This window comes from Filicampus tigris, chromosome 1 (assembly GCF_054856515.1).
Source record: "Filicampus tigris isolate MCC_2025a chromosome 1, RoL_Ftig_1.0, whole genome shotgun sequence".
In the NCBI taxonomy this organism is placed as follows: Eukaryota; Metazoa; Chordata; class Actinopteri; order Syngnathiformes; family Syngnathidae; genus Filicampus; species Filicampus tigris.
In genome coordinates this window covers 29,312,158-29,335,093 of record NC_141217.1, presented here as the reverse complement: position 1 = coordinate 29,335,093, position 22,936 = coordinate 29,312,158, and the positions used below count along the sequence as shown (strand labels likewise).

General features: G+C 40.9%; 2 protein-coding genes across 6 annotated transcripts in view; both read right to left on the bottom strand.

Annotated features, from left to right (window-relative positions):
- uckl1b (uridine-cytidine kinase 1-like 1b) overlaps positions 1-2,903 on the bottom strand; it is a 28,721-nt gene extending 25,818 nt beyond the window's left edge. Inside the window, exon 1 of one of the 2 annotated variants that reach the window (XM_086030752.1) lies at positions 2,791-2,903. In XM_086030752.1, the coding sequence (XP_085886878.1) occupies positions 2,791-2,855 (65 nt within the window). In that variant the 5' untranslated portion in view covers positions 2,856-2,903. The remainder of the gene's footprint in view (positions 1-2,790) is intronic. The other variant, XM_086030744.1, reaches the window with a different exon arrangement.
- A 3,730-nt stretch (positions 2,904-6,633) lies between these two features.
- Positions 6,634-22,936, bottom strand: part of znf512b (zinc finger protein 512B) — a 30,415-nt gene continuing 14,112 nt past the window's right edge. For 2 of the 4 annotated variants that reach the window (XM_086030682.1, XM_086030674.1), the window contains exons 3-17: positions 21,137-21,216; positions 20,872-21,000; positions 20,546-20,724; positions 20,167-20,444; positions 20,002-20,079; positions 19,799-19,933; positions 19,080-19,207; positions 16,705-16,797; positions 14,744-14,842; positions 14,163-14,411; positions 13,755-14,066; positions 12,827-12,928; positions 12,620-12,682; positions 10,287-10,385; positions 6,634-9,809 (exon numbers count right to left, since the gene is read on the bottom strand). In XM_086030682.1, coding sequence (XP_085886808.1) covers positions 9,465-9,809; positions 10,287-10,385; positions 12,620-12,682; positions 12,827-12,928; positions 13,755-14,066; positions 14,163-14,411; positions 14,744-14,842; positions 16,705-16,797; positions 19,080-19,207; positions 19,799-19,933; positions 20,002-20,079; positions 20,167-20,444; positions 20,546-20,724; positions 20,872-21,000; positions 21,137-21,216 — 2,369 coding nt within the window. In that variant the 3' untranslated portion in view covers positions 6,634-9,464. The remainder of the gene's footprint in view (positions 9,810-10,286; positions 10,386-12,619; positions 12,683-12,826; positions 12,929-13,754; positions 14,067-14,162; positions 14,412-14,743; positions 14,843-16,704; positions 16,798-19,079; positions 19,208-19,798; positions 19,934-20,001; positions 20,080-20,166; positions 20,445-20,545; positions 20,725-20,871; positions 21,001-21,136; positions 21,217-22,936) is intronic. The other 2 variants (XM_086030698.1, XM_086030690.1) reach the window with 2 other exon arrangements.

The window sequence follows — 22,936 nt, the reverse complement described above, 5'->3', positions numbered from 1 at the left end:
ACAAGCGCCTCTCTCTCTCTCTCTCTCTCTCTCGCTCTCACACACACTCACTACATAAACAGCATGATGAAATACAACACTCCCGCCCTTTTCATCAGCTGACACCTCTCCTTCGAACCCTCCCACCACAGTCAAAACACACAAATAAATAAATGTATAAATATTCATATCAGAGCTATACCCAAGTAACAGTTTGCCAGCGTGGGGAAAAACTAACTTGTCACACGGTGTGATTTGAACCAACATAAGAGTAAGACCGGCATCCGTCTCCAAATACTTGCAGATATGTCACTAGAGCTGCTTCCTTGCTAAAATAAAAACAAATATTATTAATTAATCAATTAACATTATTTATTTTTTTTAGAAATAAATATTTTTTTAACCAACTAAGTAAAATGTGATAATTTCCCGCAGCACAGCTTAAGAGCTCTCACGGCACACTAATGTGCCCTGGCACAATGGCTGAGAATCACTGGTCTAAGGCATTCTTCGAGAGGGGTGCGGTAGTGCAAAATAAATAAACAATAAATGCATTATTGGCGGCACGGTGGTCGACTGGTTAGCACGTCCGCCTCACAGTTCAGAGGTCGTGGGTTCGATCCCGGCTCCGGCCTCCCTGTGTGGAGTTTGCATGTTCTCCCCGTGCCTGCGTGGGTTTTCTCCGGGCACTCCGGTTTCCTCCCACATTCCAAAAAACATGCATGGTAAGTTGATTGGAAACTCTAAATTGCCCCTAGGCGTGATTGTGAGTGCGGATGTTTGTCTCTGTGTGCCCTGCGATTGGCTGGCAACCAGTTCAGGGTGTCCCCCGCCTACTGCCCAAAGACAGCTGGGATAGGCTCCAGCACGCCCCGCGACCCTTGTGAGGAGAAGCGGTACAGATAATGGATGGATGGATAAATGCATTATTAATTTGTGGGTGCATCCATGTTAATGAGTTTTTCCACATCCAATCCGTTGATCTGACATTTTTTTCTTTTAACTTGCAAGCACACACTAGAGATACAAGTGCTATATGGTTACAGGTGACTCAACTCAACTCAACTCTATTCACAACAAGCAACTGCTTGGTAGATAACATTAGTAAACATTCGTTGAAAAAGAGGCTCCAAGCAGTTTTTTGTCCCTCTCAGCTCAAGGTAACAGTCAAACTAAACATCAAACAACGACAACTAGACCCTGTGTAAAACAACTACAACTAGACCCTGTGTAAAACAACGACATAGCCTCTGTTGGCTTCATGCTAACATATACAGGAAGTCCTCGAATTGCGACATACGCGACCTACGATATTTCGACTTTACGACGCCCGTGCCTCTTCATCTTGTCTTAAACCCCCAGCACCATAGTGACTAGTTTCAGATGCTGTCAATATTCCGGTTATGGTCAAAATTCCAATTTCTAAAACATTTGGAATAATCTGTTTACATGAATGAGCGGGCAGAATTGCTCCGGCATTCGCCACTGTGAACGCTGATGCACGTGACTCATATGGACGTCAGTTACGCTTGTTACTTTCAACTGTCAATAAAACACTTGATATTTTTGTCACGCACCAAGGGCTGCCAATATTAGTCGACTAATCACAACGACGTCGACGATCAAAATGGTCGTCAATTAATTTTAGTAGTCGACGTGTCGTTTATATATTTATTTATTTGGCGCATAATATTTTTCTCTCGATACTGCCAAGTCTCGCGCTTCGGCTCTTGTCAAGTTTCGGCGCATTTCACCTAATATACTCAATACAATGCAAACCTTTCATGGCAGTACGGTGGGGATGCCCGATCACTTAAAAAAGGAACCAAGTGTGGCTTATGCCTGATTTCATTTGTGACATAGGCAGTCGTGTCTAGAAGCTAGCTGCAGTTAGCATCACAGTTACGGTGTGTGTTTGATGTGACATTGTAACACAATGTCCTATTTGGTAAGCTAACATATCATAGCATAGCATCTACTATGGTATAAATAAAGTTTGACAAAAAAGGTTTAGTTCTTTTCTTATGCTATTCCATTATGTTATTACTCTATGGTTTTATATAGTATAATATAAAAAGTGCCTTTTTTGTTTTTTTGGGGTGCTGGAACTGATTAACGGCATTTCCATTCATTTCAATGGGGAACCGAGCGGTAGCAGAAGGCACCATTCGGCTTTTTGCTGTTGGACCATGATAGCATGGTCCCACTGTGACCCCAAAGCAAATAGATCGTCTTTCTTTAGAGAGCCACTCACTGCCTTGAAATGGGAGCAAAGCCTCTGTGGGACGGCACATCAATACAGTGACACCATCTCGTGGCCTAGTCGAGCACCATAGCTCAACGTGACAGTTTCACAGCCACATGCTCGCTCGTCATATAAACAACATTTTGAAAAACTATACGTTGATGCAATTATTCCCCGGTACATTTAACATACTTCCCGCTTGTATGCCATTTAATCTCGTTACAATTAACAAAGACAACAAGCATTTTTATTCTGAAACTTTCATAAGAAAAATAACATGCAAAGGTGTCAATGGTGCTCTTCTAGTGGTTTTATCAAGCGAACAGGCAAAACGAGCGGAAACCACGACTAAATAACACATTAAGTATAAAATGTCACTTCTTGTTCCATTATAAAAACGTATTCACTAGTTCGAAGTAGGCGTGGATACGCTAATGTTCCAGGTCATATTTCCCTGATGACAAATTGACAACTGTACGTGTTTACTACAGTCGAATAAACCCCCCAATATTCGTCATGAATACTCAGTTCGTAAGATGAGCGGCTTACATCGTTTGGTGACTTACCTGCTTGAAGTTTTGTCGCCCTGTTCCATCTTGGAGAGCCTTTCTTCCTTCCTAACGCCAGACATTGCTAATCTATTGAAAATCAGATGTTAGGTTTGCCCCGTGGCATTGTGGGATATGGAGGCATTAGGCATGCCAGTATATACAGTGACCGAGGTGCTGAATCCATGCTGAACTCCAAGTCCCAGAATGCAAACCAAGCGCACTTCCGCTCGCCCACCAACAGCATGGGATGTACTGTGCGTAGCAGTGTCTGCCTGGCTATTGGCTAAAAGCCTTAAGCCTTTCCCAAAAAGAGATCTCAGGCCCAGTTCTATGGAGGATATCGTGTTTTGTCAAATGACATTTTTATAGTGGGCTCTTATAGTTAGTTTTAAACATAGTTTTAAACAGTATAGACATAACTGCATTTGAGCGTGACACAGACTGATCATACAATTTCTACGTGGCAAGGTGAGAACCACGGTGGCAACACAGTAAAAACTGTTAGTATTTTGCGGCAATGTCCATCCATCCATTAACCTCATTACAATTAATAAAAACAACCCCAGATTTGTCTTCTCCACCTTTGAACTCTTAACTAGCTCTCTGTGAGGACTTTGCAGACCACTTCAGAAGTTAAAATCGATGAGATAAGATCCATTTTTTTAGCCCGTCAAAGTTTTAATAAACCTGGACAATCATATTTACATGAGGAAAAACTAGTGGAAAGTTTTGTCCTAGTTGATGCAAAGACACTTGGTCGAATTTTCTCCCAGGTAAATCCAACAAAATGCCTTCCCACATTTTTAAGGCATTTTATGGATTCGAGGAAAAGATTTTCCATATACGTAGTCAATTGCTCTCTTCAGACGGGTGTCTTCCCCACTGCCTTTAAAACGGCGGTGGTGAAGCCCCTTCTGAAGAAGAGCAATTCTGACCTCAGCATTTTTAATAATTACAGATCTGTACCCAACTTACCGCTTTTAAGTAAGATTTTAGTTGAATCATTTTTTAAATACAAATAATATTTTGGCGTGGGTTTTCTCCGGGTACTCCGGTTTCCTCCCACATTCCAAAAACATGTATGGTAAGTTGATTGGACTCTCTAAATTGCCCCTAGGTGTGATTGTGAGTGTGGATGTTTGTCTTTGTGTGCCCTGCGATTGGCTGGCAACCAATTCAGGGTGTCCCCCGGCTACTCCCCGAAGACAGCTGGGATAGGCTCCAGCACGCCCCGCGACCCTTGTGAGGATAAACGGTATAGATAATGGATGGATGGAAATAATATTTTGGAAAAATATCAATCTGGTCTTAGGTGATATCAGGTGCACTGCAGATGTGAAAAAACTCACAGTCTTGGTGCTACTGGATCTAAGCTCTGCTTTTGATACAGTAGTTCACCAAATTTTATTAAATAGACTTAAAAACCTAGTGGTCATCTCTGGTACTGTTTTTAACTGGTTTTATTCCTATCTCACAGACCTGTGTTTCTTTTTAAACATGGATACTTGCTCCTCCAAAACCAATTAAATCAAATGTGGGGTTCCCCAAGGTTCAATTTTAGGCCCAATACTTATTAATCTTTATATGCTTGCCTTGGGGATGTCATCAGGAGGCACGGCATCAGCTTTCACAGCTATGCTGATGACACACAGCTGTATATTGCTGTGTCTTCTGGTGACTCAGGACCCATTGATACCCTTTTAAATTGCATTTTAGATATTAAGTCATGGATGGCAGATAATTTTCTACAGGTCAATCAGGACAAAATCGGCCCTGAAGGTCAGAGAAAGGAATTTTTACTACAAACTACAATATTTTAAACCCTCACATTGTGTGAAGAACCTGGGCATCATTTTTTTACTCTGAGCTCAGTTTTATTCCTCATATTAAAAATGTAACTAAGATAGTTTTTTATCATTTTAAGAATATTGCCAGAGTCCGCCCGTTTCTCTCTCAGGCTAACACGGAAGTGCTGATGCATGCTTTTAGTTTCCTGTCATTAAGATTATTGTAATGACCTGCTCTCTGGCCTCCACAAAAAGAGTTTTCCACCTTGCAGTTACTCCAGAACTCAGCTGCACGGGTGCTGACAAGGACCAAAGGGCAGGAGTACATTACACCAGTTTTAAAATCGCTGCATTTGCTCCCTGTCTCTTTCAGGATTGATTTTAAGGTGCTTTTATTAGTTTTTAAGTCTTAACGGTCTTGCGCCATCTTATTTATCCGACCTGCTTTTATCATATCAGCCCTCACGGATCCTGAGGTCCTCTGGCACCGGCCTTCTAAGGTGAGAATGGCTGCATTCAGCCATTTTGGTCCACGACTATGGAATAGCCTGCCAGAGGACATCAGGTCCGCAGAGACTGTTGATGTTTTTAAGGGGAGGCTCAAAACATACCTTTTTAGTTTGGCTTTTAAATAATAATAATAATTTATATTTTTCTTTCGATTTAGGACTATTTTTACCTTATCTTACTATTTTTAGTTCTTAGCTTCTATCATTGTCTTGTCTCTTAGATTTGTTGTTTTCTGTTGTTTTTAGTTTAGTGTTTCCTCGTGGGGGGGGGGATCGTCCGTACTGAGAGGGGTGGCTGCCCTTCCTGCACGGGGGGTCATCGCAGGTGCTCCTTAGGCCCGGGTGACCGGGGGCCTTTGCACGGGCCTACCGGTTAATCTGGGCCGCAGGTCTCTGTGATGGTGGCGCTCCCTGTGGTCGTGGTTTGTCATTACTCTCAGCGTGGATGAGATCCCCTTGGGTACCCTTTCCTCATGGTTTCTCTGTGCCGTGTCATGTCTTTTTTAACACAGTTTATCAGGTTTTGTGTGTGTGTGAATGCTGATGTGCTTGTGGATATACGTCTTTGTGTATGTTTGGGAGGCAGGGAGCGGGTCTTCTTTTTATGTTGTATTTTGGATATTTTTATTGCACAGCGCTTTTAGCTACATTTTCATGAATTAAAAGTGCTACATAAATAAAATGTGATTGATTGATGTGATCCGAGCTGCTTATCTTCACGAGGGCCGCGCACTTGCTGGAGCCTATCCCAGCTAGCTTCGGGCAGAAGCAGGATACAGACTCTTTTTTTCTATTAATCATTTATAGCAATATTAATTGGGTATTGCTTTACATTTGAATTTATAGTAACTGTTCTATGTTCATGGTATAGTTCTTAAGTTATTGTAAATATGCGCAGCTGCCCCACTTTCAAGAGATTCAAATCTGGATTTTATTCAATGATCAAGCAACGTTTTTCTTTTGTCTCGTTTTATTTTAAGATTCAGTAGTTTGACAGTACAGCTGTGATAGGCTCCAACACCTCTGCGACCCTCGTGAGGATGAAGCAGTATAGATAATGGATGGATGGGATAGTTTGACAGTTCATCAAGACGTTTCATCCCATATATTAGTCACTGGTAATTATGAGGTGCATTAAGTGCATTTGCATTTGAATTAGATTTTGTACTTTGTGAAAAATTTACAAAAATTTGAAAATGTTGTTGTAATACTTGTGTAAATAATAGAAACATAACAGACATTTTTGAAAATTTCTATGATTGCCTTAGATTTCCTCATTTCACTTCCACAACAAATGAGACTCACTGCTATTTTAAATTTTTAGTTTAACTTTAAATAATTAATGTATTTACATGTTCTTGTTGCCCTTTAATCATTTGTTGTTTTTTTTTAACATTTCAAATTGTGTTGTTGTTGTCAAACATTCCACATCACAAATATTGTACCACACTTTTTTTTCCAACAAAACTTTATTAGTTGAGTGATAATGAACAGTTAATACAATACGTTTGGGAGAAAACTGTTAACAGTCCAGACTCACAGGAGGGAGAAAGCCTCCTCTGTTTGATACAACACAGCTTTATTTCAGATATCTTTACTACATCACCATTGTGAGCTACAACACCATCTCTTAAAACTTTCATCCAATATAATGACACCTGCAACATAGGCAAATGCCTTTTGCTGTTTTAAAAGTAGGTAGCGTACAAAGTCAACTACTGTCGTCCAAATAAATTGTGTACAATTCTGAGACAGTCTTGAATGGATTTCCATGAACTCGCCTCAGTTTAAGGAAACAACAAAGGGAAGAAGACACTTGAGTCTGCTGTTGTCCGGCTACTTAAGTCACACCACACACAGTCCAGATCACTAGAAAGCTCAAACAACACTCCTATTTCAAGCCTATTTCATGGTATATAAGTGCACTAAATACAGAAACAAACACATATACATATGCCTTGTTGTCCCATATTGAATAAGAATAAAGGACAATCCCTATGTATTTGTTACTGTGTATATGTTAAAAAAAAAATCCTTAAAGTAATCGAAAATGACAAATTAACAGTGTATGCAGACAAATAAGTCTACAATATATGTGTTAAAAAGCACTGTCAGAGCAAACAAACAATAAGTCAGTAATTGAGGAAAGCTGTACGATTGTGAGAAGACATTAATACCAAAATATCAGCAAGCACACAAAATCAGCTAAACATGGTGTATTGCTTTACTCTCTAAACATGTTCTGGTTAGCGCACGCTGGGGGATAGATATGCGTTTTCCATACCATAGGAAGACAGATAGCAAAGGGCATAATAAAATATAAAATACCTAGGTAAAGCAGTGCTAAACTAGCATATCGGAACACCAAAGCTTGCCCGGAAAATGGGACGTTACTAATGACATGAGTAACAAGCAATTGATTCTGTGCCACTTCATAAAACCCAACACAAAGCATTACAAAGTCTTGATTTCCCAATCATTACAAAGTTGCTAAATGTTCCACACACACCCATACACGCACGCCCACACACACACCCACACACACACACACCCACACACCCACACACACACACACACACACACACACACACACACACACACACACACTCAACTACTCTGATGAAAATGAATCAGTGCTTGTCTAATAAATCTTCACCAGTTAAACCTGGATAGAAGAAGGCGGTCCATCCCATCGAGAGAGAGAGGGAGAGAGAGACAGACATGCATAATCATCTCCACCTTGATTAAAAAGGGAGAAACATCTGAGCTTTACACTATAAAAAGGTCATGTGTGTCACTATATATTGGAGTTACGCTATTAATCAGAGGTGACATCACGGCTTGATTGAAATGACGGCGTTAAACAAAAGGTGTATGTGCAAACTCTGGAGGAGAGTACGGACGGGAACTTTAGCATACGTGCTGAGTTGCAACAGATCGTTTCAGGTCGAGTAACAAGTTCGCAAGAGTGCTATCTAGATTTCTAGAGTTCTTACGTCATCAAATTTTCTGGATTTCTCATTTGCTCACCTCATTAATAAAACATTGGATTCAAGTACGTATTCTACTATTCTATGATTGCACACTTGAAGATGTGGTAATGTGATAACATTGGCTTCATATTTCTTTAAAAACTCAATCTAAACCTATCATTACAGGAGGTTGCGGTTATGGCTTTGTGTGGTGAGTTAAAACTTTGTAGTCATGCTTGATGATGGACGCGAAGGTGTCCATTATCGGTAAATAGAATCTAAAAGTCTGTCCCGAGAATAAAACATTTCTGTTCTTGTGTGACAGCTACTAGGTTACATGAAAGTACTATCTCGGAGTGCAAAACCACAAGAGGGGAACGACAAGGGTTAAAGTGCAATGCAATATCTTTGAACATCCAGGTGTAAGTTCATATATATTATTATACGCGAATCACGATTTGCAATGATAAAAGATCATTCTCCTAAACCTCTAAAAAAGATAGTATATTATTTTCATTCTAGTTTCACCTCTTTAAGATAAAGCAACAGCCAAAATACGGCTTTTTCTTTTTAAAAAACACGTTTTTAGTTTTTTTTTACCCTATTTGATTGTGCTGCAACACTGCAACGATCTTCATAAGAATTATTCCTTCAGTCAAACAGTTGGCTTTAGTGACAGTATTTCAAGCTTCTTCCTTTTCTGTTGAAATTGATTAAAATGTTGACACTGTACAGAAAAAAAAAGAATCCTGATTAGATGTTCTGCTTACTAATGTTGTGTAAATCCTGTTTTCCCCACACTTATTTAGGGCTTTCAAAGCAGAAATACCCTTCACGCGGTACACAGACAAAATTATATAACCAAAATGTTTTGGGAGGGAGGGTTGAGCTTCAGTATGATTTGCTTCATTGAAAAAAAAAACAATATGAAAGACTGAAAACAACACTTAACACAAAACATTCTTGAACACGCATGATCACTGACGGTTTTGTTAGATGTTTAAATGTGACGGCATCAAATATATCGCTAGATAAAGATAAGTGTTTATGTACAGAGTATAACTGTGAAAGAAATGTGAACGCACATGACGTTACCATGCTAAGTGAAAACGCGTTGTGTGAATATGAGTCCTTTCGCGCGAATGACCCTCTGCTGAGGTGAAGCAACGGCCTTCCTGCTGAGAAAACGTTATCACTGTGGACGTCGACATTTCGGAAGTCTTTGATTTCATTTTCTGAAAATCCTGCTGAGTGTGGGGGCTCAAACGGGTGTCTTAAAAGGAGGTAACTGGAATGGAAACAGTACTGTTACGTCTGTACTTTTTAGTACTGCAGCCACAATTTTTGCTTTCTCAGTGCTCAGTTCAATCACGTATGGAGCAGGCGTCCTCTCTGGTTTGTTTGTTGACAAAAAAGCAGAGTTACTCGGACAATGACAGCTTCTTCGGTTTGCTTTGTCGCGCGGTAGAACCATTGGGCTGTTGGTTCGGGACTGGATCGGTAATGTCCGTAAATTCGGGACTAGGCGTGGGGGACTGCGTTGAATCAGAGGACGGGGTGGAGTCAATTGCTGAGTTTTGATTGACGTTTGCTGCTTGAGTTTGTGTTTGGAGAGGAACAACCACCGGGGGGCGCTCTTTGGGCTTGCGACCCCTCTTTTTGCCAGTGGTGGCACCGTTCCTCACCTCTTCTCTCATGCCGTGGTCATCCAGTACTTTATTCTTGCTATTGGACATCCCTTCACCGTCTGATGCACGGAACCAATTCTGTGGCAATACAAACATTGTTAGTGCTGATTAGAAGCTTTCAAGCAGGAACAGGTGCAGCTAAATTAACTTCATGCTTTAATTCGAACAGCACACCAAATATTGGTGTATATATTGCCAGCCATTTTAGACGATTTCAATGATCTTTCAAAATACTGTACTCTGTGACAACATAAGCACTGGACCTTTCAAAACAAAGCAAGAAAGACTCTACTTTGACCAGAAATTAAAAAAAAAAGTTTGTTTTTGGCTTTTTTCATTCTTTTGTAATCAACAGTAGTATATGGGTTGATTTCTGACCAGAAAGCAGAGAAAAACATATTTTTGGGAAAAGAAACACGCCAACCAGAACAGTGACTTTGATGCTAATACTTTGTTGCTTTTTTTTAAGGTATTGCAGCATAAGACAGATGGAAATTGTCCTCATGTTGTTGGTTTAAAGTTTGCATCCAATTAGTATTACTTTGTGTGACCCACCTGTGAGTGTGTCTTGCTTATGTGGTACTTGACCCCACTCTCTGAGTTAAACTCCTTCTGACAGATCAGACACGTGTACTTTGCAAGTTCTCCACCTCCCTGCAACACACATAAATTCAATTATGTTCTTTGTCAGTACTTTGAAGGCAACCATTTTTAAGAAAATCACATTCAAACGGTTGGTGATGATCACTTTGTTCAAGCAAGGACCACATTGGTTTTGAAGGATATCTGACCCAGGTGGCATGTCAGTCAAAAAGCATGATGATCCATGTTTTTAGAAGAACTCCAATGGTTGCCAATTGACACTTTGTCACTACTAGGGGTGTAACGATACGTTAAATCACATTTCGGTTCGGTTTCCTGGAAACTTCGGTTCGGTATATTTTCGGTACAAAAAAACAGTTTTTTTTAAAAATATGTTTATTTTGAAAAGATGACAAGTAAATGGTACATTTTTTTGAAAAAATAAATAAAAGCGAACCATTCTGGTTATATTGTAAGAAATTACACCAGAATAAAAAATACACTAACAATAGAGAACTCTCTTAATTTTGTAAATTATTAAGACACTGAAATCTTCAAACACTCAGCAACAACAGCCTATGACACATCTAAGTATTCAAGTTAAAGACAAGTTGTCATTACAGTACATATATACACTTTTTGTGATGAAAAAAAATACATAAAATAACAGTTACAATTATTGCTAACTGTATTAAAACTATTTTTACAATAAAATACAGTAACTTGAAAGTCTTTGTGAAATTATTTACACTTTTTAGGCATTGAAATCTTTGAATTTTCAACAGCATATTGTAACTAATTGGGTTATCTGTGTTGTGGTCGGATTTGTGTTTTGCTGAGTTGTGATGTTTCCGAGGTTCGTGAATGCATCGCAGGGCTCGCGAGAGAAGCAGTGGAGAACGAATAACAGAGCTGTTGTACTTTGTTTTTGGCTAAAAATACTGCTTGCTTCCTCGTCTAAGAAACATTCAAAGTCGGATATTCTTTATTATGTTAGACGTTTTACCTGCAACATAGCCGCCAATCTCAAGTAGCAATGTCGGCACACAACTTTGGGACTTATACACGTACCTTTCCCCATCGGCGATTTTAACAGGAAAGCTAGAATGTTCCCAAACAGGAGACCGCAGTGTACGGGGGACCTTCGAGCTCTGGCTTGTTTGCGTATGCAAGTATAATGCCATTTATCCATGCATTTACAATTTATCACGGCTTCTAGCGTCTTGGCTCCGCTTTAGTGCCGCCGCCCTCTCCCGCGTGCAACGGCCAATAGCGCCCGTGCATAAACTCGCGCTAATAAGTGGACCGAACCGAACGCAAGTGGACCCAACCGAACATGCCATACCGAAACGTATTAATACACCCACGTGTAACGTTACATCCCTAGTCACTACCCAACAGGGATGCATTGGTGTGGACTATACTCCCATCCAAGGGCTGTTCAACACTCGGGGGTTGAAGCGATTAGTTGACTCGATCACTCGACCACGGTTACAGCTTGAGATCGATTAATCACCAGTCAACAACACGCGCAGTTAACTAGCTGAGGGTGTCGCAAGCAAGTGGCAATAACTGATGAAAAATGAGACTGGCATCATGGTCATTTGCAAAATATTACAGTCTATTCTCAAACAGGAAGCAACAGCTGACTTGACTTCGAAGGCTGGCCTGACCACAGCTGACTGGCTGAGCTGTATAGTACGCATATGTGCAGTGGAAGGCTTGAATCTGGTACACAACTGAATGTTTCCAGTGCACAGGAGCAGCTGCTTACTGCTTATGTGCACCCCTGTATATAACATTTGGGTTATGACTAGTGTTGTACGGGATACCGGTACCAATACCGTACCCCGATATTTCAGCGTCATAAACAGCTCGATACCATTTGTTTTTTAACACCGGTATTAAAAAAAAAAAAAAAACATGCTAACCATCTCTGTCTTAATTAATTTTAGTAATTAATTAATAAAACAACCATCTGTCTACCGGCATGTGATTAACGCCTTAAGTGGCACGCCTTCTGCATGTGTGAGGAAAATGGCCTCAAGCAGTGAAGTGCCCACGGCTTCTCCACTACTCATTGAAAAAAATGACACCACTAAGTGCGATATGGAATTTTTTTTTTTTGCATACATGGCCGATAGCCATGGCAAGCCAACTGACATGGCAAATCCAGGTTGTAAGGCTTGTTATAAAACATTATATATATACTATATCAATATATTTGGCTTGAATTGACTAGAGTGAACTGTGTGATGGTGTCTGCAGTGTCGGGGGGACGTTTTGCTTCCCATGAGTGTTAATACCTGACTACAGTTGGCAAGGTGGGCTTTAAGTCCAGACACACTGGAATAGACAGCCTCACAGTTCTGAGCAAAACAAAAACAAACAAAACAACAATTCAACAGTCCACCAAAAGAGCAACATTACTTTCACACATTTAGTGCTCAGACTTGTTTGATTCAACTACAGAAATAATATTGTTGGCACACTGCGTCTCCAAACACTCTTACTTCATTGGTGCAGCAGATGAAGCCATTTTCCTTGACTTGAGTCTTCCAGGTCTCTAGAAGCTCCCTGCTGAAGTTGGGAAGGCCTGGACGAGTGTAGTTCAACTATAGACAAGAAAGTGGTAATTAACTGTGTTCACGTCCAGTACAGTACAGTACAGTACATTGAAAAAAGACTAAGACACTAGTGACCAAGTATTGTATGTTAAATTGTTCATTCTAACTGTGCTATATGTTTATTTGATAGATTTAGCGCTATTATGCTAGACAAAATAGCATAATAGGAAAAAAAAGTTTGAACATTACTAGGCAATCTGGTGACCAGTGGTTGTGTTATTACAATGGCTAATGCTAAATGCTGTCTTAGTTCACAGTTAAACCCATTCTCCAACCTTATTTTCCTCAGGCCAGGCAGCTATAGGAAGCTGGTTGTGTTGTTTATCTTTTAACATGGGAAAAATGTCATCAGAGAAGCTCAGCTTGTGTTGGGTCTAACCGGCGACCGCATCATTAGGCTAATAGGACTACATATCCCATGATTCTTAGACACGGAAGGAGTTCTAGTTTTGGTATGATGAAAATGTCTGCTAGAGATTAGATGTGGACAAGAAGGGCCAAGGATATCTCAGGGGGTCCGCAAAACCCAAAACATTTTTTTTTTTAAGAAGCACCACCCCCCCCCCCCCACCCCCCCCAAAAAAAATAAAAAACGCTGATAAAAATGTATTATATGTTCCCTACAGTGGACGCTGTGGAATCTGGAAAGAAAAAAAAAAAATCCCGTAAGACAATCGGAAAATACCCAAAAGTCAATTATCTGGTCTGGCACCTGGTGGTCTAAGCATATTTCAGGCCCAGTGCCCCAGCGGGCACCCCCTCTAGCTCCGCCAGTGTTCTCATGTGTACATAAGGAATCTGCTTTGTCTCTTACCCTCTTGCTGTCAGGCACCAGGTCATCCTTGATACGACGCTTGGTGCCCCAGTCTTTGGCGAGCTCATCTTCTGCTATCTCCTGGAGATGGAACACTGCCACCTGAGCTGAGCGCCGCCTCACTCTGCCACTAGGTGTCCGTTCAAAATCCTCTGGAAGGCTTTCACTCTGTGCTGCCTTTTCCTTGATTCTGTTCTTCACTTGACTGTCTTTGTCTTTAAGCTTGTCCTTCTCTCGGGCCAACTGTGTTTTTACATGCCATTCGGGCTGGCTTTGCTCTCTCTTCCCTCCTGAAAACTTCTCAAAGGTGACCTGGGGGAACAGTAGGACAAAATGAAACTTACTGTACATCGATGTAACCTGGGATATTTTTATTCAAAAAGATGCATGTCATATTTGCTATCTTACCCTCTCTTTGCCTGTGTTGTTGTTGGTGTCGGTCCTATTGTCTTTGTTGTTGGCGGGAGCTGTCATACTAGAGGTGCTGATTGGGGAGTGCTCACTGCGTACATGGTTGTCCCTGCCAGCCTTGGAGCAATATGTATTTCCACAGTGCTGGCACAAAAACATGCGTTTCTCAACAGCAGAGAACTCACGTCCACAACGCTTCTTGTGGTACTGGTAGCCCATTAGACTGGAGAAGTGAGCTGAACAGCCCTGCACATTAACAGGGGAACGTATAAGGATGTATGAAAAATATTGTTTAATACTCTTAATTTGCATTATGAAAACATGCTGTTGATTGTCCCTCTCCATTCTGTTGGAATTGCATTTTGATGGAATTTAATGAGGGGGCAGTATTGATATGATTTGGGGCAACATGTACTACAAGGCAGGAAAGGAAAGAGAAACAGAAGTGGGGTAAAAAGGCCAAAAGAGAAATCACAACTTATATAACAAGGAACATGATGTGATGTGAAATCAGGAAATGGGAGGAACAGCAAACCAGGCACTGGAAAGAAAGAGAGAAACAAAAATCAATTACATACCTTACTAGGACATTTGATTCTACCCATCTGTTTGAGTATTCGGCGTAGTCGTTCTCTCTCCTCATGCTCGTCGTCCATCTGGCCTTCACTCCACGAGGACTGAGGACAGAACATAAACACGTCACGTTAAGTGTTTGCAAAAAGTCATGCAATGTATTTTACATTTCACGTGTTCAGTTTGCAACGATTAAATGGCTTCATGGTGAGACTGTTTTTCATGTTTATGACACCTGTAAAAGCTGAGCGTTAACTGGTGCCAAACCTTAGTCAAGACCAGAACAACAGATGGCAGAGCTGTCATGGAGAAGAAAGACATGTGGAAGACTGGGGAGAGTTTAGATTTACTGGGGGAATCCCATTGGAGACACCTTCGTGTCTTTTCTCATGTTAACACATTGAGATGACTGAGACACAGCACATGCTGTCGTACTTTCCACAAATAGAGACACGTATTGCTTTTGATGAAACTATGAAATAATATTTAATATTGGTATTCTTGATGCTTCTATGACGAACAGCGCATAAGAGACCAGATGTACAATATCACAGTAGCAATGGAAGGCCAAGGTCAAACTCAGTCAGCATGCTGTGCTGTTGCACACTACACAGATGCTCTGCCACAAGGGCTGGGCAATTAGCGAAAAAATAATAATCACAATTATTTTGATTAATATTGAAATCACGGTTAATGAACACAATTATGCATTGGGTTCGAAATTGTGGATGTATTCAACTACTAAAATGTTCATCTTTAAATATAACTTGAAAGACCAAACAGAATCGTTAGGTACATTAATTGTTTTTCTTCGATCATAACATGTTTAAGATCGTGCGAAGTCAAAATTGAAATCACGATTACATTTCGATTAATTGCCCAGTCCTATCTGCCACATAACCGCAGTGGCAACAAAAAATAGTCACGCTCAGTGCAGGCACCATTTTCAACCTGGACTATTTATGAGAGATGTCCTGATTACATTTTTTTTAAATAATTGTATTATTATGCACAGTAATTTGACTGCATAATACTGTCATTTTCGCCATTGTGGGATGGAACAAAGCCGACTCCCAGCCAATCAAAGCGGCTCCCCACATTCCGTTTAAACTCAGGGTGGTCAGAGCGCACACAGTCCTTGACATTGCGGAAGCAAAAATTCATCAGCAGAAAGTCCGTTAATGAAATGTGCGTTCATGCAGGGAAACTGCTAGATCTTCCCTTGCGGATGATGTAGTCGGCCGGGATTGGAGGCCTTGCACCCTTGATCGTGCATCAGTGTGTGCTCCCCACTAACTGATCATAAACTAGATTATTTGCAATTTGAGAAACCCCAGAATGTCACAAGCTATATGATATTGCATGTCATGCATTATTATTATGTGCTCACAAAAAAACTGCAGCATGCCACAAGGTTTGCAGCACGTCCATTCATGAAACATTCATGCTCCTTTTTGAAACCGATTTAAATTATTCAGCAAACCCCAGAGCTCTAATGCAGGAGTGCTCTGATAATATCTTTAAGATGCTCTCTCAGCTGTCAGACTTTAGACAGCTGCAGAAATAGTGAGCGCTTGAGGGACGTCTGTTCACTAATGAAACCTAAGATAAAAATGAGAGGAGGGCTCCATGGTGACTAATTAAAATGCAACATACAAACATTCTGCAATATAGCTTATGGGAGTGAAACTGATCCCGTGAATGTGTCATTTATTTACAGGACTCCCTACACCAAATTTAATGAAAGCCGACACTGCTTTCAATGTGTGTTGGATTTTTATACATTACTGTAGTTTAAGCCTGACCTCTTTCGTAACTGCTTGTGATGTCAAGTAACATATTGTGCAATTCTATGGACTCCCCATGTCATTGGAGAAACAAAAGCGCTAAAATAAGGACACGATTCTACGGCGTCGCTGAGCGGGATTAAATTTTTTATTTTTATTTTGTGATGATGGGTGTGTACCTTGGAGTTGTGTTCTGCCATGGTGTGGTAGTTGAGTCCTGCCTTGGATTTGAACTGTTTGTGGCACTGTTGGCACTTCAGGGCCTCTTGGAGCTGCATGGGGTCGGAGGTCAAATTAAGTAGCCATATTAAGATTTCAAATAAAAGCATAGGAGCCAATGAATAAAGCAGTATATCATCAGGTTTCCCACTCTTTTCTTGAAATTATTTTCCAGAACCTTTCCACCTGCTACAGTAGGAGTCAACATACTAGGTGTGCGCGATATATATCGTCAATCTTGCTTTCACAATGTGCAATTTTACATGATCGAGTATTAATACTGCCTCAAAAAGCAAAACGAGTCAGTCGATGGCCGCAAACTATGAGGAAATGCTGAAATCCTCATTCGGCAAATCAGTGTGCATTGACGGCAGAGGAGGAGGAAGTGATAATCATTCACCGAACCAATGGGCAGAAACCAGTCGTGACTCTGTTCGCACTGCAGCCGAACTATATTTAAAATATGGAGGAGTGTCCTGCGGGGATAGTAAGGCGCGAGTCCACGTCGTCCGTAGTCTGTAAATGGTTTGGGGTTGACAAGACTGACGTCGGTGGGAATAACATTGTTAGATGTGCCAAAACGGTCACCGTGAAGAGCAATTCTGTTTCACCATGAGCCATATGGATTACGAGGAAAACTTGGCGACCACCCAAGCACGCTAAACAAAAGCTTAGTAAACACACACACACACAAAACAGTCGCCGAGTTGAGCCAACAAACACAAACGCACTCACGCACACAATACTTTAGGCGAGCAAGTCAAACGTGACAGCCTGAATGTTCGATTACCATTCAGTTTACACGGCTATAGTCCACATCATTCATAAGTAACCTGTATTCCTGAGGCAAACTACGACGGTTTATTAGTGTGACGCCAGGATACACCCAAACATGAATAAAGTCACAAGTCGACATATCACAGTGATGAATGAGTGGGAAAATGCACTTTTTGTTAAGTTGCAGTTTTGTTATTCAACTTTTATTCTGAATACGGTGGCTAATGTATGACAATGGGTGTTGTCAAGACGTCTTTTTTTTTTCCCCTCTCGCTGGGTGACACTAATACACCATCACACAAATCACTTATCAAATACGTTTTTTTCCCCAATCGAATTGCTGTAGTTAACACCTTTTTCTCATTTTGATTCCTCTAGTAGTTAGTTGGCAGTGGTGCATCAGTACTTACTGCAGCTCAAAATGTCATAATATATGTCATCATTATGGAATAATAGGAGACATTTAAATGACAAATATTCCCAAAAATCAATGCAAGTCTAGACATATTTTTTTAGTTCTTCATTGTTAAATATTGCCGTAGAATATTGATATGTTTTGCAAAAGCTGTATTAAGCGATTTAAAATAGAAACAAGAGCTATTGTTCACAAATGCTGTCTATCCATAATTGTTCTGTGAAGCAAGCGCAGATTTAAAATATTTTTTGTAGAATACCGTCAAATTATCGGTATAGTTTTTTGAAAAAAATCTAGATATTTTTTTAGCCCATGTGGCCCACTCCTACAACATACACAAATACATTCCACCCCAGAGCTTTGAAGAAGTGTTATTTTCTACAATTGTAAGTTATATTTTGTACATTTAACCAGATTTCTTCAATGTTACCAAAATACCATACCAAATTGGCTAAAAAAACCCGAACAGTTCTCTCACAGCTACATACCGATTCTTATCGCTTACCCCAAAAAGAACCGTTCAAAAGAACGCCTCGTCACTACACTAATATAAGATCTCATTTGGATGTTGACACCTAAGTTACTTTCGTTGCTAAGTAAATCAAGACAACTGAATTTGGGTTGAGCAAAGTGCTTTTCAGTAATCTCCTTCGGCACCACACAAATATATTTTGTAACAGCTGACCTGCAAGCAGCACTACAGCCACCTGGGACAATAGGTGCTCTGCCACTTGTTTCTCAATCATTTATATTAGATAATTTACATTAAAAGATACTCAGAAGAGAATTCTAATAAACAAAATACCTTTATTAGCTACTCAAACAGCGTTTTTTTATTTTATTTTTTAGGCGCTGTCGTCAGTCAGTGTGCAACAGAGCGCAAGTCGAAATTATGGCTCTGGTAGAAGTAGATTTAGAAGTAACATACCTAAAAATTCACTCCCTATTTAATAGAAATTAACTTATGGAGGAATTGGTTTACTATGTCTGCTTTACTGGCGTGCATATGGACTTTTTAAAAAATGCTACAACATAATTTATTAAGTTATTTGGCGGACCCCCAGTTTATAGCTCGGGAATCTCAGTTTGAGAAACACTGTATGGCATTGCAAATGCAGTTACAAATCCCCCACGTCTTCTGACCTTCTGGCAGATCTCCATGTGTTTCTTCAGCCCATGGAGTGTTTTTCGGGTGACGATGGAGCAGGTGGGGCACACTACTTCACCTCGCTCTGAAATTGCTTTCTGCCATTGAACGTCAGGAACTGTATCTAGAAAAAAAACAAGAGCATGTTTCTGTGTGCATGCGCAAATCAAATATTTGTAGTAGGACTCTTGCAGGTGTTGCTGTTGCTTTGGGATAACATCTATTCCTTACTTGATGAGGTATCCTTTGCGTTAGTAAGACCCTGGTTTCCTGAGTAACCACGATACTGCACATTTTGCTGTTGTGCGCCAGTTGATATTTATTCATTTCTAGATCTGCTTGTGCTTTGAACCAAAAGCAGATTGGTTACAAAAAAGTGCTTTGCTGCCTCCTACTGGTTAAAAACGACATCCAATTTTTCTTTTGCAAGTAACTATGCTTACATTTTTTTGCATGTGCAGAAGCCAAGAGTAAATACTTGATACAAATGAAGATTACATAATCAAAATACTGGTATGAACGTAATAGAGATATTTGAAGTTAGAATGTCTAAACTATGCTCACATGTGGTGTGTACTAAAGATATGTCAAGTTTCAGATTATTTGGTTTTGCAGCAAGTTTCCAAATAAACTGTTTAAAGACCTTCCATCAAATATAAACCCCATCTTTGGACAAAACAAATTCTACAGTTTATAAATTGAACTCGGTATTCACCTGAACTGGTGCCGGCTGTGTGTTTAGCGGAGGATTGATTTGAAGTTGGTCTTCTGTGAGGCACCTCGCTAAATCCACTCCCGTCCGGTCTCTTCACGCGGCTTGCCTTCAGCTTCTCCTCCACTTTAGTCATACCTGCGGCACACATACACGCAGTAGTTTGGAAGGTAGGTCTGCACGGATCTGGATATTTTTCTCAATACCTTTCAAGCCAAATGTTCCAGAGATGGAAGGCTGCTCTCCAGTGAACTTCTTGGGTGTTTTCTGCTTCCGTCCTTGCTCAAGAAATCACATCAAGGAAAACACAAAAGGTCAAGCACATACAGTAGAAGCATGTGGTGAACACTGAAAGGCTTTTTTAATCTTACTGTGTTTCATTCGTTCTGGGTCTTCATCGGGATAAGACGGCGGCAGGCTGCCACATTCGCTTTCACTACCCCCCGCATCAGAGGATGTGCTTTGGGACTGCGATTGCTCAAACTGAGGCTGGGCTGACTGGCACTGGTGACTCTGCAGCGACGGCTGGCTGTGCGGTTTCCTCTCACTCCTCTGGTAGGTCAGCTCTCCATTGTGGGACGGGCTAGACACCTCCAGGGTCTTTTTCACTTTGAAGAACACTGGAGATGGAGGGTTGTTATCCAGGGCCCTACATTCACAAACCAAGGAAGGTCACGCAGCAATAGGACATAACTAATAATATTAGACTTGATAAGAAGCCAGGAAATTGGAGCTTTAAGTTGTGTTTACCTTTTTACGGCGTTGGACTTGACAGAGGTCTTCTGAAGCTTCTTAAGACGCTCATCCTTTGACTCCAAACTAAGCCTGTCTGGGTGGTTCCAAAGCATGTGCTTTTGCAGGCGCACTTTTGTTGCAAACACTGCCTCACAATATGGACAGCCATGACTCTTCTTCTCAGCTACTGTGGTCTGAAAAAAACACACAAAGGCACGAGGACAGGGTAGTTTGAGAAAACGCATCTAATAGCTTTTGTAAATGTGGGCAATGTGAGTCTACTGTGAGGCACAGTAAACATCAATTATGACTATGCAGGGAGAGAGAGGAGAGTGGCTCACCCCCTGGCAGCGTTGGTAGTGGTACTTCACGCCATAGATGCTGGGAAACTCTAACCAGCAGCCTGAACACGGACATTTAACTCGGGAGTGACGCTTGAACTCTTCCTTCCACTGTACTATCAGGTGGGCCTGTTTGGGGAGAAGAGTAGAAGAAATGAATAAATGCAAGAATTGTATATTATGCATGTTCATGTAAGGCATCCTACTCTGAGCAAATAAAGGAAGAGCACTTCAAACACCCACTCAGTCAAAGAGGGCTACTCACAGGGATGCTTCGCAACTCCTGCTCATCTGCTTTAGGACGACCTTTCCTCTTCCCCTCTGCTGCCTCATCACACACAGGTGCTGGCAAAATACAAGAAAATAAAAAATAAATCCTGTGTTACCGCTGCATAAAATTGGTGACTCATTTGGGACACTGAAATTTAAATAACAGAGTGGTCAGTGGAACATGAGCAATAATTTGATTCGGCTCTAACATGCACTGTATGTATGCCACAATTCTTGGTTTGATCAGGCTGACACTTCATTTGTTATGAAAATACACATTTGTTATGCGTGCGAACATATAAATATATGCTTGGTTGGCTTTAAGATGCAGTTTGATTTTGAGAGCGCAGACTGAGTAAAGGCTGTATGGTGAGCCCAAAAGGACACAGCAGCACACAGAAAAAAGCTTCAGCTTTATCCGTCCCTCAATTTCCGAGACTGCTGCTTTCATTGTTGCTTCTGCAATGTCTATAGTCTTCCTCTCCCTTGCCTCTCAACCCTTGATTTCAACCAACATGACTATCAACTCGCAATGGTTTACCTTTACCGGTAGTTTATTCTCTGTTCCAATTATCTTTGATGAATCAGCCTTGTTTTGCCTAGCGCTACATATAAAGTGGATCTGTAGATAGCGGAGAATTTTTGTAGGCAAAGTGAGGTGATGAAGGGACAAGAGGGGAGATGAGCAGGCAGAGGGAGTACACGCAGGAATCTTAAGAGGAAGATGAAAGCAGAATGCTATATGACCGTGCTGCAAGTACTAACTGATCTGATCTACTGCACCACAACATAAGTACTAACTGATCTGATCTACTGCACCACAACATAATGCACAATCCAACCTAAAGTCAGCTTCCTACAACTGACACTTCACAGCGACTGCATATGAAAGCAAACTTCAGCCGTATCAGATGTAGACAATGTCAAAAGGAAAACAACCTCAAACAGGTAACACAGCCGCTTGTTTTAATCCTATCCTTCGAAAGCTCACGATGAGGAACAATAATATCATGTAAAACATGTCACGTTATGTCGTACACACAAGCAGCGACAGCATGTACAAATGCGGACTCATTTGTGGTGCCACCCAAACTGGTTCAGAGCACTCGGCGTACCTACCAGGATTAGAGGATTTTTGCAATAAATAAACTGATTGGTTTTCTGCCTGGGAAAAAAAGCTTACACTAGCATAAAGACACACATACTCTACATCAATGATGTTGAACAATCATCTAGCTCACTCATTTCGCACATTTGATCACCATTCATTATATAGATAAGATTCACTCATTTCTGTTTAATACTTAATAACAGGGACAGAAACTGAGCCGGGTCGGTGCGACATTAAGCATTTTTGGGTGGTAGCCTGAGGCAAGACCGACGCTGGCCTTAAAACAATACATACTGAACGAAATGCATAATTATACATCGCTGGTGTCTGGTCGAATCCTCGTACCCCCAAAACAATCACTTTTCAGGAGACCGCCCATAGAGGTCTGCTTGCAGTTCCTCACAAACGTACTTTGCACACTGTTGCGGCTGTGTTCACGCCGACAACGGCGCAAACGCCTGTTTTTAACTGATCACGTGTGCAAAAATATTAAAGGAAAGAAACTCCACCAATACGCACATTAGACCGCACTTTGCACAAACTGTGTAGTAGAGCATAATGACACACAGCAGGTATGCAAAAATGTGTGGTTGTGTGTGCATGAATATTATCGTTATTATCATGTCATGTCATGTCATCTTCCAAACCGCTTATCCTATATAGGGTCGCGGGGAGTTGCTGGAG